At 42.3% G+C, this 25,993-nt stretch overlaps 1 protein-coding gene across 3 annotated transcripts in view; it reads right to left on the reverse strand.

The window, feature by feature from the left end:
* Positions 1-25,993, reverse strand: part of LOC139583682 (dihydropyrimidine dehydrogenase [NADP(+)]-like) — a 201,471-nt gene that overhangs the window by 107,299 nt on the left and 68,179 nt on the right. For all 3 annotated transcript variants that reach the window (XM_071415019.1, XM_071415018.1, XM_071415020.1), the window contains 6 exons: positions 25,811-25,892; positions 24,949-25,036; positions 18,061-18,168; positions 14,925-15,094; positions 13,258-13,468; positions 5,007-5,191 (listed from right to left, as the gene is read on the reverse strand). In XM_071415019.1, the coding sequence (XP_071271120.1) occupies positions 5,007-5,191; positions 13,258-13,468; positions 14,925-15,094; positions 18,061-18,168; positions 24,949-25,036; positions 25,811-25,892 (844 nt within the window). The remainder of the gene's footprint in view (positions 1-5,006; positions 5,192-13,257; positions 13,469-14,924; positions 15,095-18,060; positions 18,169-24,948; positions 25,037-25,810; positions 25,893-25,993) is intronic.

Raw genomic sequence — 25,993 nt, forward strand, 5'->3', positions numbered from 1 at the left:
TAATATATATATATATATATATATATATATATTTGTAATAATGACAATTACAACAATACTGAATGAACACTTTTATTTTAACTTAATATAATACATAAATAAAAATCAATTTAGTCTCAAATAAATAATGAAACATGTTTAATTTGGTTTAAATAATGCAAAAACACAGTGTTGGAGAAGAAAGTAAAAGTGCAATATGTGCCATGTAAAAAAGCTAACGTTTAAGCTCCTTGCTCAGAACATGAGAACATGTGAAAGCTGGTGGTTCCTTTTAACATGAGCCTTCAATATTCCCAGTTAAGAAGTTTTAGGTTGTAGTTATTATAGGAATTATAGGACTATTTCTCTCTATACCATTTGTATTTCATATACCTTTGACTATTGGATGTTCTTATAACGGGTGGCATCCATAAGTCTAAATATTGCTGTTATATTGCACAACCTTCAATGTTATGTCATAATTATGTAAAATTCTGGACAATTAATTACGGTCTTTGTTAGGAAGAAATGGTCTTCACACAGTTCGCAACGAGCCAGGCTGCCCAAACTGCTGCATATACCCTGACGCTGCTTGCACAGAACGCAAGAGAAGTGACACAATTTTCCTAGTTAATATTGCCTGCTAACATTAATTTATTTTAACAAAAAATGCCGGTTTAAAAAAATATACTTGTGTATTGATTTTAAGAAAGGCATTGATGTTTATGATTAGGTACATTGGTGCAACGCCAGTGCTTTTTCGCGAATGCACTTGTTAAATCGCCACCCGTTTGGCGAAGCAGGCTGTGATTCAATGATAAATTAACAGGCACCGCATTGATCATTTGCAATGCAGGACAAGCTAGTTAAACTAGTAATATCATCAACCATCTGTAGTTAACTTCTGATTATGTTAAGATTGATTGTTTTTTATAAGATAAGTTTAATTCTAGCTAGCACCTTACCATGGCTCCTTGCTGCACTCGCATAACAGGTGGTCAGCCTGCAAAGCAGTCTCCTCGTGGAGTGCAATGTAATCGGCATTCAAAAATGCAAATGACCGATTGTTATGAAAACTTGAAACCGTCCCTATCGGCCACGCCGACCTATAATCGACCGATTAATAGATTTTTTATGAATTTATTAGCAAATTATGGTGGAAAATAAGTATTTGGTCAATAACAAAAGTTTATCTCAATACTTTGTTATATACCCTTTGTTGGCAATGACAGAGGTCAAACGTTTTCTGTAAGTCTTCACAAGGTTTTCACACACTGTTGCTGGTATTTTGGCCCATTCCTCCATGCAGATCTCCTCTAGCGCAGTGATGTTTTGGGGCTGTTGCTGGGCAACACGGACTTTCAACTCCCTCCAAAGATGTTCTATGGGGTTGAGATCTGGAGACTGGCTAGGCCACTCCAGGACCTTGAAATGCTTCTTACGAAGCCACTCCTTCGTTGCCCGGGCGGTGTGTTTGGGATCATTGTCATGCTGAAAGACCCAGCCACGTTTCATCTTCAATGCCCTTGCTGATGGAAGGAGGTTTTCACTCAAAATCTCACGATACATGGCCCCATTCATTCTTTCCTTTACACGGATCAGTCGTCCTGGTCCCTTTGCAGAAAAACAGCCCCAAAGCATGATGTTTCCACCCCCATGCTTCACAGTAGGTATGGTGTTCTTTGGATGCAACTCAGCATTCTTTGTCCTTCAAACACGACGAGTTGAGTTTTTACCAAAAAGTTATATTTTGGTTTCATCTGACCATATGACATTCTCCCAATCTTCTTCTGGATCATCCAAATGCTCTCTAGCAAACTTCAGACGGGCCTGGACATGTGCTGGCTTAAGCAGGGGGACACGTCTGGCAAGGCAAGATTTGAGTCCCTGGCGGCGTAGTGTGTTACTGATGGTAGGCTTTGTTACTTTGGTCCCAGCTCTCTGCAGGTCATTCACTAGGTCCCCCCGTGTGGTTCTGGGATTTTTGCTCACCGTTCTTGTGATCATTTTGACCCCACGGGGTGAGATCTTGCGTGGAGCCCCAGATCGAGGGAGATTATCAGTGGTCTTGTATGTCTTCCATTTCCTAATAATTGCTCCCACAGTTGATTTCTTAAAACCAAGCTGCTTACCTATTGCAGATTCAGTCTTCCCAGCCTGGTGCAGGTCTACAATTTTGTTTCTGGTGTCCTTTGACAGCTCTTTGGTCTTGGCCATAGTGGAGTTTGGAGTGTGACTGTTTGAGGTTGTGGACAGGTGTCTTTTATACTGATAACAAGTTCAAACAGGTGCCATTAATACAGGTAACGAGTGGAGGACAGAGGAGCCTCTTAAATAAGAAGTTACAGGTCTGTGAGAGCCAGAAATCTTGCTTGTTTGTAGGTGACCAAATACTTATTTTCCACCATAATTTCCACCTTTCCTCTGCTACCGCACGGCAAGCCGTAACGGAGCGCCAAGTCTAGGACCAAAAGGCTCCTCAATAGCTTCTACTCCCAAGCCATTAGACTGCTGAATATTTTAGAAAAATCGCCACCGGACAATTTACATTGACCCCCCCCCCCCCTTTGTACACTGCTGCTACTTGCTGTTTGTTTGTTACCTATGCATAGTCACTTCGCCCACACCTACATGTACAGATTACCTCAACTAGCTTGTACCCCTGCACACTGACTCGGTACCGGTGCCCCCTGTATATAGCCTCGTTATTGTTATTGTGTTACTTTTTATTATGACTTTTTATTTTAGCCTACTTGGTAAATAGTTTCTTCTTCTTCAACTGCACTGTTGGTTAAGGGCTTGTAAGTAAGCATTTCACGGTAAAGTCTACACTTGTTGTATTTGGCGTATGTGGCAAATAAAGTTTGATTTGACAGAGCTGTGAGATAACGAAAATAACCACTGGTATTATGACAAAAGTCAACATACAGCAGTCATATACCCAGCAGCCTCCACATCCTCCCTAGGCACCCAATGTCCCAAATGGTACCCTATAAAGTAGTGCACTATATAGGGAATAGGGTGCCATTTGGGATGCATCCCTAAAGTCAAACATACAACAGTCATCCATCCATCCAGCAGTGTCTTCCTCTCCTCCTCCTAATTAGCCCAACGTTTATCACAGTCTCTGATTGCTTTTGTAATGATGTCACCGCCGCATAATGAATGAGGAGGTGTCACGCTGTGTGTGTATGTATGTATTTGTGTGTGTGTGTGTGTGTCATGCTGCGGCAAGGCGGCTGTTACATGACAGCCGGTGTTCCCCTTCGAGGGGTTTGGCATGTGGAGGAATACACGCCAAACACACGCCAAGCAACACGGGGGAAAACAGCAGCGGGGAACATGTAAATACAAAAGATGGTGATTATTAGAAATACTGGGGGGTTCCAGAGTTCCAACCAACAACAGCTTTAGCTGTCAAGATGTTGACATGTTCTGGATCGTCGTCTTCCCCACAACATGTCTCCTTATCTGAATCCCAAATGGCACCATATTCCCTATATCAGGGCTCTCCAACCCTGTACCTGGAGAGCTACCGTCCTGTAGGTTTTCACTCCAACCCTAATCTAGTGCACCTGATTCTAATAATTAGCTGGTTGATAAGCTGAATCAGGTTAGTTACAACTGGGGTTGAAGTGAAAACCTACAGAAGGGTAGCTCTCCAGGAACAGGGTTGGAGTGCCCTGCCCTATATAATCCCTGGTTAAAAGTACTGCACTACATAGGGAAGAGTGCTATTTGGGACGAGCCCATTTCTACTTTCAAACTGGTTTCTCTCATATGGTGGTGAACGAATATACCCTTGACCTCATACATATAAGTATATGTATGAGGACCTCTCACCCAGGTGTCCCATGCAGCACTAAGTTCCCAGAATTCCTTGCATAAATAAGGTCTAAATTCAACCATGCACATGATATGATAGCAAAAATACACTGAAAACAGCCTAAATGCACTGATCGAAAGGGAGACCTATGACACAGTAATATCACATTCTGATATAAAACACACTATTATCCTGAACGTGGAACACACAGTTCAAGGGATCCCTGAATGGATCAGATATTAATTGCTGACCCTTTCCAGCAAATTGCCTGAATTCATTTCCTCTTCCTTGGTCGATTACTGCACAAAACCAAGCAATCTACTGTTGCTTCCTTTCTGGTTACAAGTGGCATTTAATCTGCAAATAAACACTTGTCTATGCTTTGCACTGAACACATCTACATTACTACAATTAACCTGCATCTGAACCGAGCCCCGGTCTGCCGAACGCTGCACTTTGCAGTATAATCTGAGGGGAAACGGAGGGATGGGGAGGAGGATGGAGGGATGTAGAGGAGGTCAGGCACCTCAGGAAGACAAGCCAGCACGCTGGGAGAATTGGAGGCTGGGAATCAACCGCTGTCTCTGTTATTACATGCGGGAGCAGGAAAGAGTCCTCTCTGATCCTGCCTTTACACAGACTAGTGCACCACACACCCATCTGTACTGCACTTTGACTCATTCACTTAGTGTTCACCACAGTAAGTGCTGCGTGCAGTACAGTACGGAGTGTACATGCTGAGTGTTCGAGGTGAATGTAGTAATGATGATGATGTATCATTTGGCTTCCTTTCCACTTCCTTTTCAAACCCACAGAAGACATGAATTAATCCACAACGGAAAGAGCTAATATTGTATTGGGACTATTTCAATATTGACATATTCTGCTAATTGAGAAGTGATGTAATTGCCTTGGTTCATTCATGAATCTACACATGGGGATGCTGTTATTGGGGAAAAGAAAAGGAAACAAATGAAAGTCTAGCAAGATGAAGTACTGAACATTGATACTGTGTAAATGTTTATAGTCACTCTCAAAAAGTGAGGGTTTAGTTGATCGTTAGTGAAACGTTAGCTTTCTCTAAAGCCTCCATCTTTCCTTTTCTATTTCTTTCTCCTCCACCCTTGTGTGTGTATGTTGAAAACATTGTGACATTCTGTATGTGTGTGTGTAGAACACAGCCCTGGGGCTGGGGACACACCTGTAGGTACTTGTGCATGTGCCAGGATGCCTGTTTGCCGTCGTTGACTGACTCCACGGTGGTGTTTGCCTGTCCTGCCACGTCGCCCCCAGCAAACACCCAGGACTCACTGCTCTGCATGCTCTCTGGGTCCAGCTCTGGGAGACCCCAGCGGTTCAACAGCACCGGAGCCATGGCCTCTTTCACTGGAGGAGAGGGGAGAGAGGATCCACAGTTAGTGATGGTGTGGGCAGTACTTAAGTACAAATACTCTAAAGTACTACTTAAGTCATTTTTTGGGGGTATCTGTACTTTACTTCACTATTTATAATTTTGACAACTTTTACTTTCACTTCACTACATTCCAAAAGAAAATAATATTCATTTTACTCCATACATTTTCCCTGACACCCAAAAGTACTCTTACATTTTGAATGCGTCACACGACAGGAAAATGGTCCAATTCACGCACTTGTCAAGAGAAAGTCCTTGGTCAAACCTATTGCCTCTGATCTGGTGGACTCATTGCACACATGCTTTGTTTGTTAATTATGTCTGAGTGTTGGAGTGTGCCCCTGGCTATCCATACATTTAAAAAACAAGAATGGTGGCATCTGGTTTGCTTAATATAAGGAATTTGAAATTATACTTTTGACACTATATAAGAATATGTCTAATTTACTTTTGATACTTAAGTATATTTAAAATCAAATACTTTCAGTATTTTTTACTCAAGTAGAATTTTACTGGGTGACAATTCAACTTTTACTTGAGTCATTTTCTATTAAGGGATCTTTACTTTTACTCAAGTATGACGACTGGGTACTTTTTCCACCAGTGGGTGTGTGTGTTTGTGTGACAGAGATAGAAAGAGAGAAAGAAAGAAAGAGAGAACGACAGAGAGAGAAAGTGAGAGAAAGAGGCGAGAGACGACAGAAAGTGATAGAGATAGAGAGGAGAGAGAAAGAGAGAGAGACGACAGAAAGTGATAGAGATAGAGAGGAGAGAGAAAGAGAGAGAGAAAAGAGAGAACGGAGAGGAAGAGAACGAGATTAAAAAAATGGAGTGAGAGTGAGCGACCGTGATGGACTACAAACCATACAGAGAGCAATATGAAGTGTGACAAGACCGATGACAGCAGGGGATTCACGCTCTCTGTCTCTCCCTCACTCTCAGCTAGGTTAATGTAACATTTCCTGAGGCATTCATTCACCGTTAGCTGAATGTTAGCCCAGAGATCCTCTGTCAAACTGATCTACATTATAAAAAAGCTCATTTTCTTCTACCTCACCTATACAATTCATCTTTCAGACTAAATGCTTTTCAGCATGGAAGATGGCCTGCATCTATCAGCAGGGACATTTTTAAATACAGATCTGCGAGTTGGACAAGATTTATTACACTCGATTAGAATTACTAGAGGGAGGGGGGAAAGTTTCACCTTCCCAGTCTATTCAATGGGGAAAGGTTTTCATTTGACGCCCAAAATACAAGGAAAAGTACACAAATAAGAATACAGAGAGAACCTGCTATTTTTTATTGCAACCATACTATTGAAGTTGAATTCCTCCATAAGGGGAGGACAGTAGAGAATGTGTAGAGAGTTGCCGTGTCAAACCCCTCAGAGCGGAACACCGGCTGTCATGTAACGGCCGTCTTGCTGCAGTGTTACACACACATGACAATGTATGATGCGGTGAATGTTATCATACACACTGATGGGGGATAAACACAGCAGCATCGTCCTGCCATAGTGATGAACAGACTCACTTACAAGAAATTGGGGAAACAAAATGGTGTCAAGATGATTGCAGTAGAAAATCTGGGCTTTTGTCCATTCACTTAGTAGAAGAAGACACATACCTCATTATACTGTACAAAAATGTGTTTTGGTATATTCAGCAGAATATTTAATATGGAATGTTGTGTTACCATATATTTCCATATAATCCATATGTTTAATCATCCATTCTGAGCCATCCTGCTATGCTATAACAGCTAGAGCTAGACCTACACAACACAAACACGGCAAAAAAAGAATTGGCCCCTTTTCAGGACCTTGTCTTTCAAAGATAATTCGTAAAAATCCAAATAACTTCACAGATCTTTATTGTAAAGGGTGTAAACACTGTTTCCCACGTTTGTTCAATGAACCATAAACAATTAATGAACATGCACCTACCTGTGGAACAGTCATTAAGACACTAACAGCTTACAGACGGTAGGCAATTAAGGTCCGGTTATGAAATCTTAGGACACTAAAGAGGCCTTTCTACTGACTCTAAAAAACACCAAAAGAAAGATGCCCAGGGTCCCTGCTCATCTGTGTGAACGTGCTGTAGGCATGCTGCAAGGAGGCATGAGGACTGCAGATGTGGCCGGGGCAATAAATTGCAATGTCCGTACTGTGAGACGCCTAAGACAGCGCTACAGGGAGACAGGAAGGACAGCTGATTATCCTCGCAGTGGCAGACCACGTGTAACAACACCTGCACAGGATCGGTACATCCGAACATCACACCTGCGGGACAGGTACAGGATGGCAACAACAACTGCCCGAGTTACACCAGGAACGCACAATCCCTCCATCAGTGCTCAGACTGTCCGCAATAGGCTGAAAGAGGCTGGACTGAGGGCTTGTAGGCCTGTTGTAAGGCAGGTCCTCACCAGACATCACCGGCAACAACATCGCCTATGGGCAAAAACCCACCGTCGCTGGACGAGACAGGACTGGAAAAAAGTGCTCTTCACTGACGAGTCACGGTTTTGTCTCACCAGGGGTGATGGTCGGATTCATGTTTATCGTCGAAGGAATGAGCGTTACACCGACGCCTGTACTCTGGAGTGGGATCGATTTAGAGGTGGAGGGTCCGTCATGGTCTGGGGCGGTGTGTCACAGCATCATCGGACTGAGCTCGTTGTCATTGCAGGCAATCTCAAAGCTGTGCGTTACAGGGAGGACACCCTCCTCCCTCATGTGGTACCCTTCCTGCAGGCTCATCCTGACATGACCCTCTAGCATGACAATGCCACCAGCCATACTTCTCGTTCTGTGCGCGATTTCCTTCAAGACAGGAATGTCAGTGTTCTGCCATGGCCAGCGAAAAGCCATTCCCCCCTGAAATGTCAGGGAACTTGCAGGTGCCTTGGTGGAAGAGTGGGGTAACATCTCACAGTAAGAACTGGCAAATCTGGTGCAGTCCATGAGGAGGAGATGCACTGCAGTACTTAAATGAAGTTGGTGGCCACACCAGATATCCCTCATAATAACAGCCTGCTATAACTGCTGTAGCTAGAGCTCATACAACACCTATATCCCTCATTATAACAGCTAGCTATATTTGCTGTAGCTAGAGCTCATACAACACCTATATCCCTCATAATAACAGCTAGCTATAACTGCTGTAGCTAGGGTCACAACACCTAAATCCCTCATAATAACAGCTAGCTATAATTGCTGTAGCTAGAGCTTATTCAACACATACATCCCTCATAATAACAGCTAGCTATAACTGCTGTAGCTAGGGCCTATACAACACCTGTATCCCTCATAATAACAGCTAGCTATAACTGCTGTAGCTAGAGCTCATACAACACATACATCTGTCATGCATAGTACCTGGCAACACAAACAGGGGGAGCTGTTTTGAAGCAACTGTGCCTCCATCTTGGCACTCCCCGAACATTGTAAAAAATATTTTGCATTTATTAATGTCTACGTCTTTGATTTTGCCACGTTTATTATATTACACACGCCTTAATGCATACTTTTAAACTATATTATATGAGCTAAACATACAAATAAAAAATAAAGTATAATTTTTAGAAAGTACTAATGGGGAAGTGCTTATATGGCCGACCAGTGGCTTCAAAGCTTTTCATTGGCTAACACATAGCATCAGCAATCCAGGGTTTATATACATCTTTGGCATGAACGCACACGCATGCAAACTATGCACACTCCCACACACAGAAACACACACACACACTTTTTGTGACAGTACAGCGTAAAGGGAAAGAGATGCTTAGCTAACACAGAGGAGGTGGGTGCATCATGTCTCATGTTCCCCACCCACCCTCCATGAAACTCAGCAGGAAGGAGACCAATGCAGGAAGGAGGCATGGGTGCAATAATGGCTGCCTCCCTCCCTCCCAGAACTGAGTCTGCTTCCCAAATTACACATTACACCCTATTCCCTTTAAAGTGCGCTACTTTTGACCAGGACCCATAGGGCTCTGGTCAAAGGCAGTTGACTACATAGGGAATATGGTGCCATTTGCGACGCACACTGGGTCCAGCCCACCAGACTATACAGGCCAGGTTTTAACTGCTAACTCATCCTACAGCTGTGTTCATTGCCAAGCGGAACATCCTCTGTGGGTCTGACAACATACTTAAGTGGATAAGTGATTCATAGTTCAAGAATAAGGATCATTCTGACTGTACTACTCTGGGGATTCTTTTCTCAGCATTTTGTTGTTTCTGTACGATGAAATCACACACTCAAAACACACACACGCTTGCAAGCACGCTTGACACACATACACACACAAACACAAACACACACACTCGCATGCCAAGGCACGGATCAATTCCTTCCTAAATATGCAGGCAATCAGGTTTGGCAGAAATATCATCCTATCAAATTAAACTAGTTTGCTCGGAGTCATGCACCCCATTTAATTCAGGCTCTTATCAGTAATTCCTCATGTTTTAATTAACCTTGGTGATTAATTGCTAATCATAACAATACCCTCCTTAGCACTCGACGACACCTTTGGGGATGTGGAGCAGGTTCTAAGGATGTTTCTTTAGCAACAGGTCAACCATAGTACCAGGGGGGGGGGGGGATAGTAAAGGATGGCATTTGGGACGCGGACTATGCACTCCTTTTCACCAGAGCTTGATGGACCCTGGTCAAAAATAGTGCACTATGAAAGGAATAGAGTGCCTTTTGACAAGCAAAAAGAGTAACAAAATGGATAATAAAATCCATTTGAGCTGTGAAGAGGTGGAAGTGGGTAGACCGAATCAGTGGAGCAGATTACGATAACAATCAGTCAATCAAGCCTTTACCCCATCTATAAAATCAATAAGACACAGTCAGATAGACACAGTCAGGCAAGAACGTCAGCGGAACTCGGTCTATACCGAGTCTCTCACACTCTCTCTTTATCTTAATTACTTGGTTGAGTAGATGTGTATTTCACCATCACGACCGATTATGAATGCGTGTAAAACATGTTCAGTTTCTGCCTGCTTAGGTAGCCCCAACTATGTATTTGTGCATCTGTGCTGCATCGCAAGGTTGGCTAATGGCAGCGCTAGCTGGGTAACCAGTTGTAAAGCTCTGTCGCTCTATCGCCGAGCACGTGTGTGTGTGTGTGTGTGTGCGCACACGCGCGCGGACGTCACCGGGCGGTCGTCTGAGCTTGAAACTCATTACAGTGATTTCATGTCATTGTTGGGTGACTCTGGACAGTGTGTGGCGTTTGTGGCCCTCCTGCAATACCCACCTCTGTTTATTCAATAGCAGCCTAATTGAAAATCATAGCAGGTATGGCCTTTTCTCAACGCAATCTAATTACCTGCCCTGGCGACAGTGTCACACAAAAAGACAGGCGTTGTCTTGTAAGCAAGTGGGTTAAAAAAAAATATCATCCTAGACAAGGGCTCCCCTACTGGTGCCCTCCAGGTTTGGCCCCCACATGTTTTCCGTGCAAAAATGTTTTTATAAAAAGAATAATATATATACACATTATTATATTATTATAATAATAATATATTATTATACACAGTCAAACGTTTGGAAACACCTACTCATTCCAAGGTTTTTCTTTATTTTTACTATTTTCTATATTGTAGAATAATAGTGAAGACATCAAAACAATGAAAAAGCGCAATCATATGGTAACCAAAAAAGTGTTAAACATATCAACGTATATTTTATATTTGAGATTCTTCAAAGTAGCCATCCTTTGCCTTGATGACAGATTTGCACCCTATTGGCATTCTCTCAACCAGCTTCATGAAGTAGTCACCTGGAATGCATTTCAATTAACAGGTGTGCTTTGTTAAAAGTTAATTTGTGGAATTTCTTTCCTTCTTCATTCGTTTGAGACATTCAGTAGTGTTGTGACAAGGTATGGGTGGTATACAGAAGATAGCCCTATTTGGTAAAGACCAAGACCATATTATAAGACATGAAGGTCAGTCAATCCGGAGAATTTCAAGAACTTTGAAAGTTTCTTCAAGAGCAGTATCAAAAACTATCAAGCGCTATGATGAAACTGCCTCTCATGAGGACAGCCACAGGAAAGGAAGACCCAGAGTTACCTCTGCTGCAGAGGGTAAGTTCATTAGAATTACCAGCCTCAGAAATTGAAGCCCAAATAAATGCTTCACAGAGTCCAAGTAACAGACACATCTCAACATCAACTGTTCAGAGGAGATTGTGAATCAGGCCTTCATGGTCGAATTGCTGCAAAGAAACAACTACTAAAGGACACCAATAAGAAGACACTTGCTTGGGCCAAGAAACACGAGCAATGGACATTAGACCGGTGGAAATCTGTCCTTTGGTCTGATGAGTCCAAATTTGAGATTTCTGGTTCCAACAGCTGTGTCTTTGTGAGATGCAGAGTAGGTGAACGGATGATCTCCACATGTGTGGGTCCCACCGTGAAACTTGGAGGAGGAGGGGAGGTGTGATGGTGCTTTGCTGGGGACACTGTCTGGGATTTATTTAGATGTCAAGGCACACTTAACCAGCATGGCTACCACAGCATTCTGCAGTGATATGCCATCCCACCTGGTTTGCGCTTAGTGGAACTATCATTTGTTTTTCAACAGGACAATGACCCCAAAGACACCTCCAGGCTGTGTAAGGGCTATTTGTCCAAGAAGGAGAGTGATGGAGTGCTGCATCAGATGACCTGGCCCCCACAATTACCCAACCTCAACCCAATTGAGATGGTTTGGGATAAGTTGGACCGCAGAGTGAAGGAAAAGCAGCCAACAAGTGCTCAGCATATGTGGGAACAAGACTGTTAGAAAAGCATTCCAGGTGAAGCTGGTTGAGAGAATGCCAAGAGTATGCAAAGCTGTCATCAAGGCCAAGAGTGGCTACTTTGAAGAATCTAACATCTAAAATATACTTTTATTTGTTTAACACTTTTTTCGTTACTACATGATTCCATATGTGTTATTTCATAGTTGCGATGTCTTCACTATTATTCTATAAGGTAGAAAATAGTAAAAATAATGAAAAACCCTTGAATGAGTAGGTGTGACCAAACTTTTGACTGGTACTGTATATATATAGTTGGACATAAGACTGTAACAACACCAGGAAATCAGCTTCAAGTGATTACATTAAAAAAAAAATCTGTTCCCAAGTATTCCCAATAATAGAGAGACACGTGATCGAATTCAAATGTAAGCAAGGTTTGAAATGATGTTTTAATCAAATATTATATCTGTTTTGGCTTCTTGCGGTCAATTTTCAGTCTACATATTATTTCTAATTATGTTCCAACCCCCTGACAAGGTTCTGTAAACACTCACATACAGGCAGACACACAGGCACGCTAACATGCACAGACATGCACACACACACACAAGACCCTCAAAACCCAAGTACATGGAGTTCTCATCACCGGCACTCATCTAAATTAGAGCCTCAACACAAGGCATATTGTGTTTAGATGATGATGAGGAAAACAATGTGATGAGTGTTGTCTTAAGTCCTACTCCAAATGTGCTAAACAATGATAAGTTAGACAGTCCTATCCAAACGGGACCACTGTCTTCGCTCGTATAATGAGAAATCTCCAGGAGAAAGGGGAGATCCCTGGTTTGTGTTTGAATGCCAGGCTTTCTGTCTGTCTGTCTGACTCTGTTTAATGCAGCTCAAGGATAACATCCTCACACTGTTTTTAAAGCAATAATGTAGACAACATTCAACACAAACTCTTCAGAGAAACACTCAATTTGAGGATATTTGTAAGAGTTGATAAAAACTATAACAGTGGACTGTGCTGTCAAAGAGTCTACTCATATGGCAAAACTCAGGTTCCATTCAGAGTAAAGGTATTATTATTGTGTATCAATAGCAAGACTGGGATGGCGGTTAGTCAATGGTCACATGGCACCTTTACTTACTGTAGAACATAGAACATGTTTGTAAAGCTGTCATTTATACAAAACTCCTCCCAACAAATTGTTGTGATGTTCAATGCACTTTCAATAAAGTTTGACTATGATTGATACCTTTGGGGTCGCTCAGCATGGATCCGAAGGCACTGATGATGTAATCGGCCTTGAGGCGTATGATCTGATCCTCGTCCTCCATCCAATCACCTTCGTCTGTCAGCTCCGTACGACAGAACTCCATTCCCGCCACGCGACCCGCCTTCATGATGACCTCACGAGGGGACAGGAAGGGCATGAACTCACACTTCTCTTCCTTGGCCAGCTCCATCTATAGGTAGGGGAAATATAGAGCTCAGGGGTCAATGGTGATGGGTCATCGACAGGTTACATCTTTAAATTGTGGCTTGAATTGTGTTGAATTATTTTAAGTATCAAAGATTAGATTTTTTTTTATCACAATATTTCTCGTCAAATGCAAAGCCATTTTAATCTAAAACTGGACAAAAATATGTCTAATTATCAAGCCCAAGGTACAACTTTTTTATTCCCTTCGTTTGTCAGGACTGGAAAATATATTTTGTAGTGTCACACATTACAACGGCACACAATAGAAGACACTAGGAAGTTTTCCTGCTTTGTTCAAAGACCTTCAATTTCATACGGATTAATGAAAAAAGGCCCCATCTACAACAAAGTCATTGAAATTACCTTTCCAGTCCTGAGATGTGCACAAAAGGGAAGGGGGGTGGGTTGCTTCTATAATAGCTTCCCTTTCTCTCAGTTTTCTGAAATTGTCTCAGTTGACATCAATGCTCATGCTTCACACAATATTGAACTTTTTTCAATGTGATGTGAAGGTTACTGACGCCTACAAGAGGCCTAAACTTAATATACCTTATAAACAAACTTAATTAGTGTGAGGCGATGCTAGCAGCTTAACTGTCTGCTTCTGTGGGGAAAAGCAAACAGCTGTTGATAATCACCTTACTTTTCTCATTTCGTTAGGGTTATTTTTGGCGTTACTATGGCAGCAAGAGGTGTGCTCTGACACGACGCATGACTAAAGGTGCCGTTGGACGATGATTCTAGAATGAACTGTGCTGTCAAGCTCAACTCTCAACTAGAATAGAATTGACAGAAAGACACCTTGAACTTTTCATCACACTCACAATCATAACTAATATACGGCAGTTGAAGAATGCATCTTAACTCCAAGTGCTACTTTTACTGATGGTCTAACACATCAAAAGTTGATAAGAATCAAGACTGAAGGGAGTATACGAGTCAATGTCATGCTTCAAATGCAGGGATATCTTTTGAAGGAACAGTGAAAATAGCAACAGCACTGCCTATGATATCCTTCCTCTCTCCTTTGTGGCAGCGCTACTAGAAAGGGACAGATCCCAGTGAGTCCGTCTGGGGCTCACGGCAGTGTGTGTGTGCAGGCGGAGAGCTTTTGACAGTTATCGCCCTCCAGAACCTAAGACAGGCCTTTGTAATAAACCAGAAAAAAGCGGCTTAAAAAACATGTCAGCAGGGCCAAGGAGAGGACACTCACACAGACAGCTTAATAAAGACAGCGTCCTCTCTCCTCTTCACTAGCCTTCTCCCTAACACTATCTCTCTGTCTATCTTTCTCCCTCAGTCTTTCTCTCTCTGTCTGTCTTTCTCAAACAAGTTAAGCATCTGGTACACTGGTAACATTTAGCGATCTCTCTCTCTGTCAACGTCTTCTCTTTTATCCTTTCTTTCCTTTTCTCTCCTTTCTTCTTGTTTGTCTCTACCTCCTCGGGGACAGCCCTGATGTTGGTGAAGCCTTTCCTAAACACCACGTAGACCCGCTTGGCACCGCAGCGCAGGGAAGAAGTGGCACAGTCGAAAGCTGTGTCTCCTGAACCCAGAACAATCACCGTGCCACGCAGCTCTGGCAGGGAAGACTTGCAGCTACACATTCCTAAAAGCGGGAGGAGAAGAGAAAAGGAGTTACAATCTGATCATTTACTGTGTTGATTTTGAGATTACATATACAGTGCCAGTCAAAAGTTTGGACATACCTACTCATTCTACAATGTAGAATAATAGTGAACACAACAAAACTATGAAATAACACTTACGGTATCATGTAATAACCAAAAAAGGGTTAAACAAATCAAAATATATTTTATATTTGAGATTCTTCAAAGTAGCCGCCCTTTGCCTTGACGACAGCTTTGCAGACTCTTGGCATTCTCTCAAACAGCTTCATGAGGTAGTCACCTGAAATGCATTTCAATTAACAGGTGTGCCTTATAAAAAGTAAATTTGTGGAATTTCTTTCCATATTAATGCGTTTCAGCGAATCAGTTGTGTTGTGACAAGGTAGGGGTGGTATACAGAAGATAGCCCTATTTGGTAAAATACCAAGTCCATATTATGGCAAGAACAGCTCAAATAAGCAAAGAGAAATGACCGTCCATCATTACTTTAGGACATGAAGGTCAGTCAATCTGGAAAAATAACTTTGAAAGTTTCTTCAAGTGCAGTAGCAAAAACCATCAAGCTCTATGATGAAACTGCCTCTCATGAGGACCGCCACAGGAAAGGAAGACCCAGAGTTACCTCTGCCGCAGAGGGTAAGTTCATTAGAATGACCAGCCTCTGAAATTGTAGCCCAAATAAATGCTTCACAGAGTCCAAGTAACAGACACATCTCAACATCAACTGTTCAGAGGAGATTGTGAATCAGGCCTTCATGGTCGAATTGCTGCAAAGAAACCACTACTAAAGGATACCAATAAAAAGAAGAGACTTCCTTGGGCCAAGAAACACGAGCAATGGACATTAGACCAGTGGAAATCTGTCCTTTGGTCTGATGAGTCTAAATTTTAGATTTTTGGTTCCAACCACCGTGTCTTTGTGAGACGCAGAGTAGGTGAACGGATGAACTCCACATGTGTGGTTACCACTGTGAAGCTTGGAGGAGGAGGTGTGATGGCATCGGGGTGCTTTGCTGGTGACACTGTCTGAGATTTATTTAGAATTCAAGGCACACTTAACCAGCATGGCTACCACAGCATTCTGCAGCGATACGCCATCCCATCTGGTTTACGTTTAGTAGGACTATCATTTGTTTTTCCATAGGACAATGACCCAACACACCTCCAGGCTGTGTAAGGGCTATTTGACCAAGAAGGAGAGTGATGGAGTGCTGCATCAGATGACCTGGCCTCCACAATCACCCAACCTCAACCCAATTGAGATGGTTTGGGATAAGTTGGACAGCATAGTGAAGGAAAAGCAGCCAACAAGTGCTCAGCCTATGGGGGAACTACTTCAAGACTGTTAAAAAAGCACTCAGGTGAAGTTGGTTGAGCGAATGCCAAGAGTGTGCAAAGCTGTCATCAAGGCCAAGAGTGGCTACTTTGAAGGATCTAACATCTTAAATCTATTTTGATTTGTTTAATACTTTTTTGGTAACTACATTATTCCATATGTCTTATTTCACAGATTTGATGTCTTAACTATTATTCTATAATGTAGAACATATTAAAAATAAAGAAAAACCCTTGAATGAGTAGGTGTGTTCAAACTTTTGCCTAGTACTGTATGTCTAAGTGTTTAATTCATTGTGGGAAAACTACACTGAACAAAAACATAAAATGCAACATGCACTTATTATTAAGATTTTACTGAGTTACAGATCATAAAAGGAAATCAGTCAATTGAAATACATGAATTGACTCTGAATACAGATATGCATCTGTTGGTCACAGATACTGTAAGTAAAAAAAAAAGGTAGGGGCGTGGATCAGAAAACCAGTCTGTTTCTCATGCAGCGCAACCCATCTCCTTCGCATAGAGTTGATCAGGCTGTTGATTGTGGCCTGTGGAATGTTGTCCCACTCCCATTGAAGAATGGCTGTGAGAAGTTGCTGAATATTGGCGGGAACTGGAACACACTTTTGTACAAGTCGATCCAGAGCATCCCAAACATGCTCAATGGGTGACATGTCTGGTGAGTATCCTTGCGACATGGGGCTGTGCATTATCATGCTGAAACATGAGGTGATGGCGGTGGATGAATGGCACGACAACGGGCCTCGTGATCCTGTTATGGTAACTCGGTGCATTCAAATTGCCATCGCAATTGAGTTTGTTGTCCGTAGCTTATTCCAGCCCATACCATAACCCCACAATGGGGTACTCTGTTCACAACGTTGACATCAGCAAACCGCTCGCCCACACTACGCCAAACACACTGTGTACAACTCAAACTGGTATTCATCCAGTGTGCCAGTGGCCATCGAAGGTAAGCATTTGCCCACTGAAGTTTGTTACGATGCTTATCTGCAGTCAGGTCAAGACCCTTGTGAGGAGGCTGGTGGCTGGTCTCAGACGATCCCGCAGACGAAGAAGCCGGATGTGAAGTTCCTGAGGTAGCGCGGTTACACATGGTCTGCGGTTGTGAGATCAGTTGGAAGTACTGCCATATTCTCTAAAACAATGTTGGAGATGGCTTATGGTAGAGAAATTAACATTCAATTCTATGGCAACAACTCTGGTGGAGATTCCTGCAGTCAGCATGCCTATTGCACGTCCCCTCAAAACTTGAGACATCTGTGGCACTGTGTTGTGACAAAACTGCACATTTTAGAGTGGCCTTTTATTGTCCGCAGCACAAGGTGCACCTGTGTAATGATCATGCTGTTTAGTCAGCTTCTTGATATGCCAGACCTGTCAGGTGGATGGATTATCTTGGTAAAGGAGAAATGCAACAAATGTGTGCACAACATTTGTGAGAAATAAGCTTTTTGTGTGTATGTTTATTTTAGCTGAGGAAACATGCCTTTACATATATTTTTCAGTATAAATGAAATCTTTAAAAAAAGAAACAATTTAGTTGCGGCTGTCAATGCTTGTTCTATTGCCTGCAGTGTTCACCTGTTTTGCTGGCTTTGGAGACCAAAGGTAGGAAATCCTTTGACGTGTAAAAGCCTTGTTCGATCGTCAGCTCCTCAAATATTTTATGTCTGTTAGCCTGTGGAAGACCTGGTGACAAAACGACACAGAAGTAAAGCAATGGAGTTGAGAATAGTTTTATAGCAACAAATTAACAAATGGCACAGACAGAATTACGTAAATTCCTGAAAGTTTAAAGCCTTTACAGAAAAAACACATGACTTTCATGTGATCACATATGATATTATGTGAAGTTAATGTGATAACATGTGACAGTATGTAAAAGCAACATGTGATAACATGAAACTACATGTGAGAAAACATGATCTCATTCGAAATAAATGTGGCAACATGGGGATGGAAAATGTCAACATTTTTCACATGTGAATCTGCAATTCCACATGCGAGGTGAAAAGATGTTATTCTCCTCAACATAATGAACTCTAAATGTAACACATGGTTCCCCATGTGAATAACTGACCTCGCATGTGTGTCTTTCTTTCTACATGTGAAACAGCTCTTTTTTGGGAATGAAATTATATGGGGTTTTTAAAGTAAGTGGTACGCTGTTCAGAGAAAATTGTGTCAAACAAATCTTTAACCAATGACAATATGATTACATTTGACATTATCACTTAGCACGGATTATTCAACATGACCCCAGCTGGGATTTGAACCGTTCATCTTTTTGCTGTTCTGTCTATTCTCTCATCATTGATTTCCTTTACTTATTTCCGCAATTTGAGGGTTTTCTGTGTCGTTGTCTAATGTTGGTGAGGAATATTATTCTGTTTTAATGTTACTCCTGAATCACTGTGATGAATATACATGTGTATTTTTAAGTAAAGTAAATATCAGCTTTGTTAAGTCCAACTATGCTTTTCTCTCACTCCTCTTGTCTACTGGTGACACTTTCTACAATCCTATGGAAGACAGAGCGCTCTAGTTTTTATTTATTTTATCAAGAGTCAGTTAAGAACAAATTCTTATTTACAATGACGGCCTACACCGGCCAAACCCGGGCGACGCTGGGCCAATTGTGCTCCGCCCTATGGGACTCCCAATCACGACCGATTGTGATACAGCCTGGATTTGAACCAGGGTATCTGTAGTGAGGAGCCTGTCATGTCAATCCAGTGAAAAACTACACTGGACAGAAATGGTTTTGTATTGGTTCCATTGTGTTGAGTACTGAGTTCTAAACCTTGACCTACAATTATCACTGTGATATATTTTACAGGGACAATACTTTAATCTATGCCTTAGAAATACCTGACAAAGCCTCTATTTTACCACAGGCAATCATGTCACATTGATATGAACAAGGCTCAGATCTAACACAATAGTAGAAACTGAGACTTGCTGGCTGCGTTTAAACATATCTTTTCCCACTAATTGGTCTTTTGACGAATCAGATCAGCTCTTTTGTCCAAAATTGGGCAAAATAACAGAATTGGGCTGCTTGTGTAAATGCAGCCACTGAGAAGAATTGGAAAGTGACACACTCTGAAATAATATAGCAATAACCTTTTTGGAGCAATATTGTAACATTAACTATATCAGTATGTTGGTATATATTTATATTAACCAACTTGTTAAAATGCATGGCTCCTAATGGGGATATTACTGTATATCACGGCTGAGGGCTCATTAAATATGGATATGAATTGCTGAGTAATGGTGACTGGGAGGGTAAATTGTGACACATAGCAGAGTAGTTTTATAACAGTGTTTAAAAATGCAAGGTTACAGTATATGAAACAATGGGCACATTCCACTAAGAAAGACAAGTGAGTAGTGTCCCTCATTTCTAGGAGAAGGCTTTTATGTTAAAACTTTTGAGGCAGCCAATTCTGCAGCAGTAGTAATCCAAAGAAATTAGACTGTGGGAACTGCTCTAATACTACAAATATACAGTATCTCTATAAGTAGTTAAACTACAGAAATAAAACATCTTTGGATTAACAGTATATGTGCCAAACAAACAAAATAGCATTTGTGATCAATACAAACAAAATACTATAGCACCATTATTGAAACTACTATATGCAGCTAAACAACAACAGGGAGGCGTTATCAAAGTGAAGTGACCTTTAAACCTATTCATCTGGGTTTAAACTGACCCTCTCCGAACCCCTCCCTGCAGTGTTACTCTAACTGACTATACAGTCCTTTTTGTAAGTATTCAGACCCCTTGACGTTTTCCAATACTTAACAGCCGTATTCTAAAATGTATTAAAAAATATATATATAATTCTCAGCAATCTATACACAATACCCCATAATGACTAATCAAAAACAGGTTTGTAGAAATGTTAGCAAATGTATTAAAAATAAAAACTGAAATAATACATTTACATAAGTATTCAGACCTTAACTCAGTACTTTGTTGAAGCACCTTTGGCAGCGAGCGATTACAGCCTCGAGTCTTCTTGGGCACACCTGTATTTGGGGAGTTTCTTCCATTCTTCTCTGCAGATCCTCTCAAGCTCCATCAGGTTGGATGGGGATCAGTCGCTGCACAGCTATTTTTAGGTCTCTCCAGAGATGTTCGATCGGGTTCAAGTCCGGGCTCTGGCTGGGCCACTCAATAGAAATTCAGAGACTTGTCCCGAAGCCACTCCTGCATTGTCTTGGCTGTCTGCTAAGGGTCGTTGTCCTATTGGAAGGTGAACCTTCGCCCCAGACTGAGGTCCTGAGTGCTCTGGAGCAGGCTTTCATCAAGGATCTCTCTGTACTTTGCTCCGTTCATCTTTCTCTCGATCCTGACTAGTCTCCCAGTCTCTGTCACTGAAAAACATCCCCACAGCATGATGCTGCCACCACCATGCTTCACCGTAGGGATGGTGCCAGAATTCCTCAAGATGTGACGCTTGGTATTAAGGCCAAAGAGTTCAATCTTGGTTTCATCACACCAGAGAATCTTGTTTCTCATGGTCAGAGAGTCCTTCAGGTGCCTTTCGGCAAACTCAAAGCAGGCTGTCATGTGCCTTTTACTGAGGAGTGCTGGAGTGCTGCAGAGATGGTTGTCCTTCTGGAAGATTCTCCCATCTCCACTGTAAGAGTGACCATCGGGTTCTTGGTCACCTCCCTGGCCCTTCTCCCCCGTTTGCTCAGTTAGGAAGAGTCTTGGTGGTTCCAAACTTCTTCTATTGAAGTATGATGGCGGCCACCGTTTTCTTGGGGAACTTCAACACTGCAGAAATGTTTTGGCACCCTTCCCCAGATCTGTGCCTCGACACAATCGTGTCTCGGAGCTCTATGGACAATTCCTTCAACCTCATGGCTTGGTTTTTGCTTTGATATGCACTGTCAACTGTGGGATGTTATATAGACAAGTGTGTGCATTTCCAAATCATGTCCAATCAATTGAATTTACCACAGGTGGACTCTAATTAAGTTGTAGAAACAGCTCAAGGGTCTGACAACGTACTGTATGTAAACAAGTTATTTCTGTTATTTTTTATATACATTTGCAAACATTTCTAAAAACCTGTTTTCACTTTGTCATTATGGGGTTTGTGTGAAAATTGATGATCTGAATACTTTTCAAATGCACTGTATAGACATCATTAGTATTCAATACCAAATCAAAGCACGTGAACAAAAAACCCTTGCAGTAGACGATCATGACAAAGTGGATTGTAAGTAATGTGGCTCCATTTGCCACGTATTTCATCTAATTTCCCTTCTCCTCTATCGGTCTCTCTCTCTCTCTCTCTCTCTCTCTCTCTCTCTCTCTCTCTCTCTCTCTCTCTCTCTCTCTCTCTCTCTCTCTCTCTCTCTCTCTCTCTCTCTCTCTCTCTCTCTCTCTCTCTCTCTCTCTCTCTCTCTCTCTCTCTCTCTCTCTCTCTCTCTCTCTCTCTCTCTCTCTCTCTCTCTCTCTCTCTCTCTCTCTCTCTCTCTCTCTCTCTCTCTCTCTCTCTCTCTCTCTCTCTCTCTCTCTCTCCCTCAGCAGGCCATCCATGTACAGTGGAGTGAACCCTACCCCTTTTCTCATATTAAGAATATAATATGATATAGAATACATCCTCTGTTGCAGATGTTTTCATTCGCTGCCCGGGGGCCTCCTCTCATTAATCAAACCTTATCAGTTGCCATCCGACTAGAGAAAGAGAAAGAGAGGGACAGAGAGAGAGGGGGACACAGAAGAAGAAAGAGAGCGAGAGACAGAAAGTGAGAGGGAGATGGAGAGAGAGAGGGAGGGAAGGAAAAATACAAAAAAGGAAGGGACAAGGGGGAGAAGAAGGAGTAGGAGGAGCGGAGTGCACATTCACTCCCTGACCTCGTTCACCCTTACGATGATCAAGCACCAAGGACAGATTGTTAAATAATGCAGCGGCACACTAAGTACATTAAGATTTAACATAAATCAAGACCTCTGAAGCCATAACTGCCCTCTGTACTGGGATCCATTAACCTTGTCACTGGGAGAAAGGGACAGATCCAGAGAGAGAATATGGACGCTTCCGCCACACCTTATGGAAGCCACTGGTACTCGCATAGATAGGCCTTATGCTGGACTCTTAGTGAGACATAATAATTCACACGCAGTAAAGGGTACCATTTCAAAAGATAAATTGGTAGTGCTACACATTTATTGTGGAAGAGATGAGCTTCTATATAAATATATACATTCAATCAAATGTTATTAATTATGTCAAGTTTTCCTTCTGATGCGAATTCATTGACACAACTTGACGTTGACTCCCTGATCGAAAATCAGCCCCAATCGGCATCGTCCTGTCTACTATCCAACAACATCAGCTATTGATTTTCCAATGTTTTAAAATCAAACGCTGTCTTTAAAAATGATCAGAACCCTTTTAAACCATTCAAAACTACTTCTATCACTTTCCCTGCTTGTTCTTTTCTTTACATCAAGTTATTTCTTCCACCCCTCTTTTCAAGATGTGCCAATCCAATCAATGGACGGTCCGTTCATCTGTCCTTCCAGCCTTTCAGCAATATGCAGAACAGCTGCTGTCTTTAAAAACACCAAAGAAGGGATGGAATTTTCCGTAAACCAGAGAAATCAAAGGAGAACCAAGACAATTGAGCCTCACCACCACAGATCACATTGTAGAGCGGAGGATAAAGGGTTAATCCACTGTTTAAACGAAATGAACCTTTGAGCTGGCTTCCTAAGCTTATAGCTCAGAAACAATGCCCTTATCTCTCTCCCTCAACCTGCCTTCCGTTCAGCATACTGCCAGGGAGAAATTAGCATGTCAATCATGTCGGAGGATGACATTTAAAAAGCCTGTAAAGGACTAGTATGAAATCACAGAAATTAATTGCAAACACACTTCCGCTTGAATTTTTCATAGGGAATTGAAATTCCTTTACATCCCTTTGTGAGGAAAAGGAGAGAAAAAATCCCAAAATGGTTTTAAATAAACGACTCTCCGTAATTAGGGAGTCCACTATCAAATGACTCTGAGCATTTTGAAACAATGAATTCTAGGAGTCTTTTTTATTCTGTCTTAGTTCAGTAAAACCAAACAAACAGACAGACAGCTTCAAGGAACGTTTGAGTTCCCCAGATCCACACAGCTACAAGACAGCTACATTCATTTGCCTGCTATAGAAAAAATAAAAACAATATTATTACTCCCTTTAATGCGTTTCTTTCATTTTGGCATATATTTGTTTCGGCAGAAGAAGTCTTCAGTTAAGGCAAGCCATCACTATGTAACGGAGTGCTTCTTTGATTCTAATGAGAAATGGGAGCATTTGAATGAAGCTCAGCCAGAAAGATAACAGGTTCATTGAGGTATTAAGTGTTTGAGAAAGACCGAGAGAGTTAACATTTAATGTTAACTCTCCGTCTTTCTCAAACACTGCTTCAACTGACGTACAGCCACAGAAGAAAGTAAATCCTCCACCAATTGTTTCAACATTCCATAAACTAATGGACCAGCTAGACATTGAAAGGGGCAACTAGACAAGCAATTGAGACTGAAATAGCAAAAGGAGACCAGACCGTCTATTTTGAAAGGTTGTAGCAGATATTCAATTGATTTTACAGGTCATGGGTCACGATGGATTTCATTTGCAGATATATGAGTGGGTAAAAGAGGGAGAGCACAGAACGTAAAAAGCCCTCGGACCCTGACAAGGGAGTGTGTGTGTGCGAACGTGCGCACATTTATGTGTGCGTGTCAGGGCGTGTGTGCGGGCTTGAGTGTGTCTGTGTGCGCGTGTGAGGGTTGACATCAGGTTAGCCTTCCGTGCCAGTGGTGAGGTGTATCGCTAAAGAGTATTCTGGGTCAGCGAATCAGAGCTCTGGGATAACCCAGCAGGGGGGACTCTGGGTAGAGATATTTGACGGGGGCACGTGGCATGCTCGGTGGCGCCCCAGCGGGCCTCACAACGGGCGCTGTTAGTTTACCATGCCGGGACACAGTATCGCACACAGAAATAACAAATGACAAGTGAATGAGGCTTATGCTGTGAGGCGGGTTAAAGCAGGACCTCTGAAAGAGCAGCCAGCTCACAGAGGAAGCATCCCAAATGGCACCCTATTCCTTATATAGTGCACTACTTATGACCAGATCCCTACGGGCCACTGAGTGTCACATTATTACAGAAATTGACTGCTGTGGTACCAAAGGCTCTCCCCCCGGTTGACTTCATTAGTGCACCCGGTAGCACAAAACGTTTTGCGACGGAAAACAGAAATAAGCAATTCTTATTGGACAAGTTCATGTAGTCACTCCATGCATCAGTCAGTTTTCTTCTATTTGGTGGCCAATGAATACAACCCACATCATCTTTACATTTGCTCAAACCTATTGGTATGAGAGTACATGTATACAGAGAGAGGGTGGAAAAGACAGGAAGAAAAGGAATAAATGAATAACCAACCAATGCCGATAAAGACAGCTTTGTAACCTTCATCTCTCAGAGAGAGCAGAGTCATCCCGTCCTGGCCCAGGGCTTTCTCACACACCACCTGAAACAATACAACACAACTCATTAGTTATAATGGGAGCACCAGCTCTAAGAACATTTCAACGGATAATCTATTGTATAATTATAATAAATGTTGTACGTAAAATGCTTGATGATCAAAAACCCAAAGTTCTAACACTTGGCTTAACACTCTGGTTGGATGAGCATCTCTGTTAATGAGTTGTACCGATAATCAAAATGACCTAACTTGGGACGCTATTCACTCTTTATGTGATTAAATTCTTCACTTCTACTATTTATCTTTTCACAGAACAGAACAGAGCAGAAAAAAACACAGACATGCAAAAACCTCTAACTACTCCCCTCACTCCACTCCCTCCATTCTTTTCAGCAACCAAATCTGTTTCCTGGTTTAAAATGAATCATGAGCAGGTGCTGTCTGGTCTGGTCTGCAGTGGCTGGCTAGCTGGCCGTGGTAAGGACTATCGATTGCCCTTTCTCACCACTGTGGCATTCAAGCAACAGACAGACAGACAAGCTAGAGCATCGCCCCAAGTTGCAGCCGGTGCCGGAGACACAAGGTCTCAGCAGCCTGGAGCCTGCCCGGCCTGATTCAGCTTTTAATTGTTCTTTATTAATGCGCCTGACATTTGGGCTGCTGATCTTCTCCCAGACCTGTCGCCTGCGCTAGCCTCTGATGTAAACGAGGAAGGGGACAGGGGAATGGAGGGAGAGAGAGAGATGGAGGGAGAGATGGAGAGGGGACAGGGGGGAGATGGAGAGAGAGTGGGAGGGGAGGTGGGGGACTCATTACCTTGATGCCCAAATCCATCATCAGCTCCACCTCGAAGTGCACTACCTCATATGGCAGCCTGAACTGAGGGATCTCCGTAGAGCTGCGAGAGAGAGAGAGAGGAAGAATGAACGTGACTGGGAGATGGAGAAGGGGAAGGAGGAGCAGGAGCAGGATGAAAAGGAGGAGGAGGATGAGGAGGAG

This window comes from Salvelinus alpinus, chromosome 8 (assembly GCF_045679555.1).
Source record: "Salvelinus alpinus chromosome 8, SLU_Salpinus.1, whole genome shotgun sequence".
Taxonomy (NCBI): domain Eukaryota; kingdom Metazoa; phylum Chordata; class Actinopteri; order Salmoniformes; family Salmonidae; genus Salvelinus; species Salvelinus alpinus.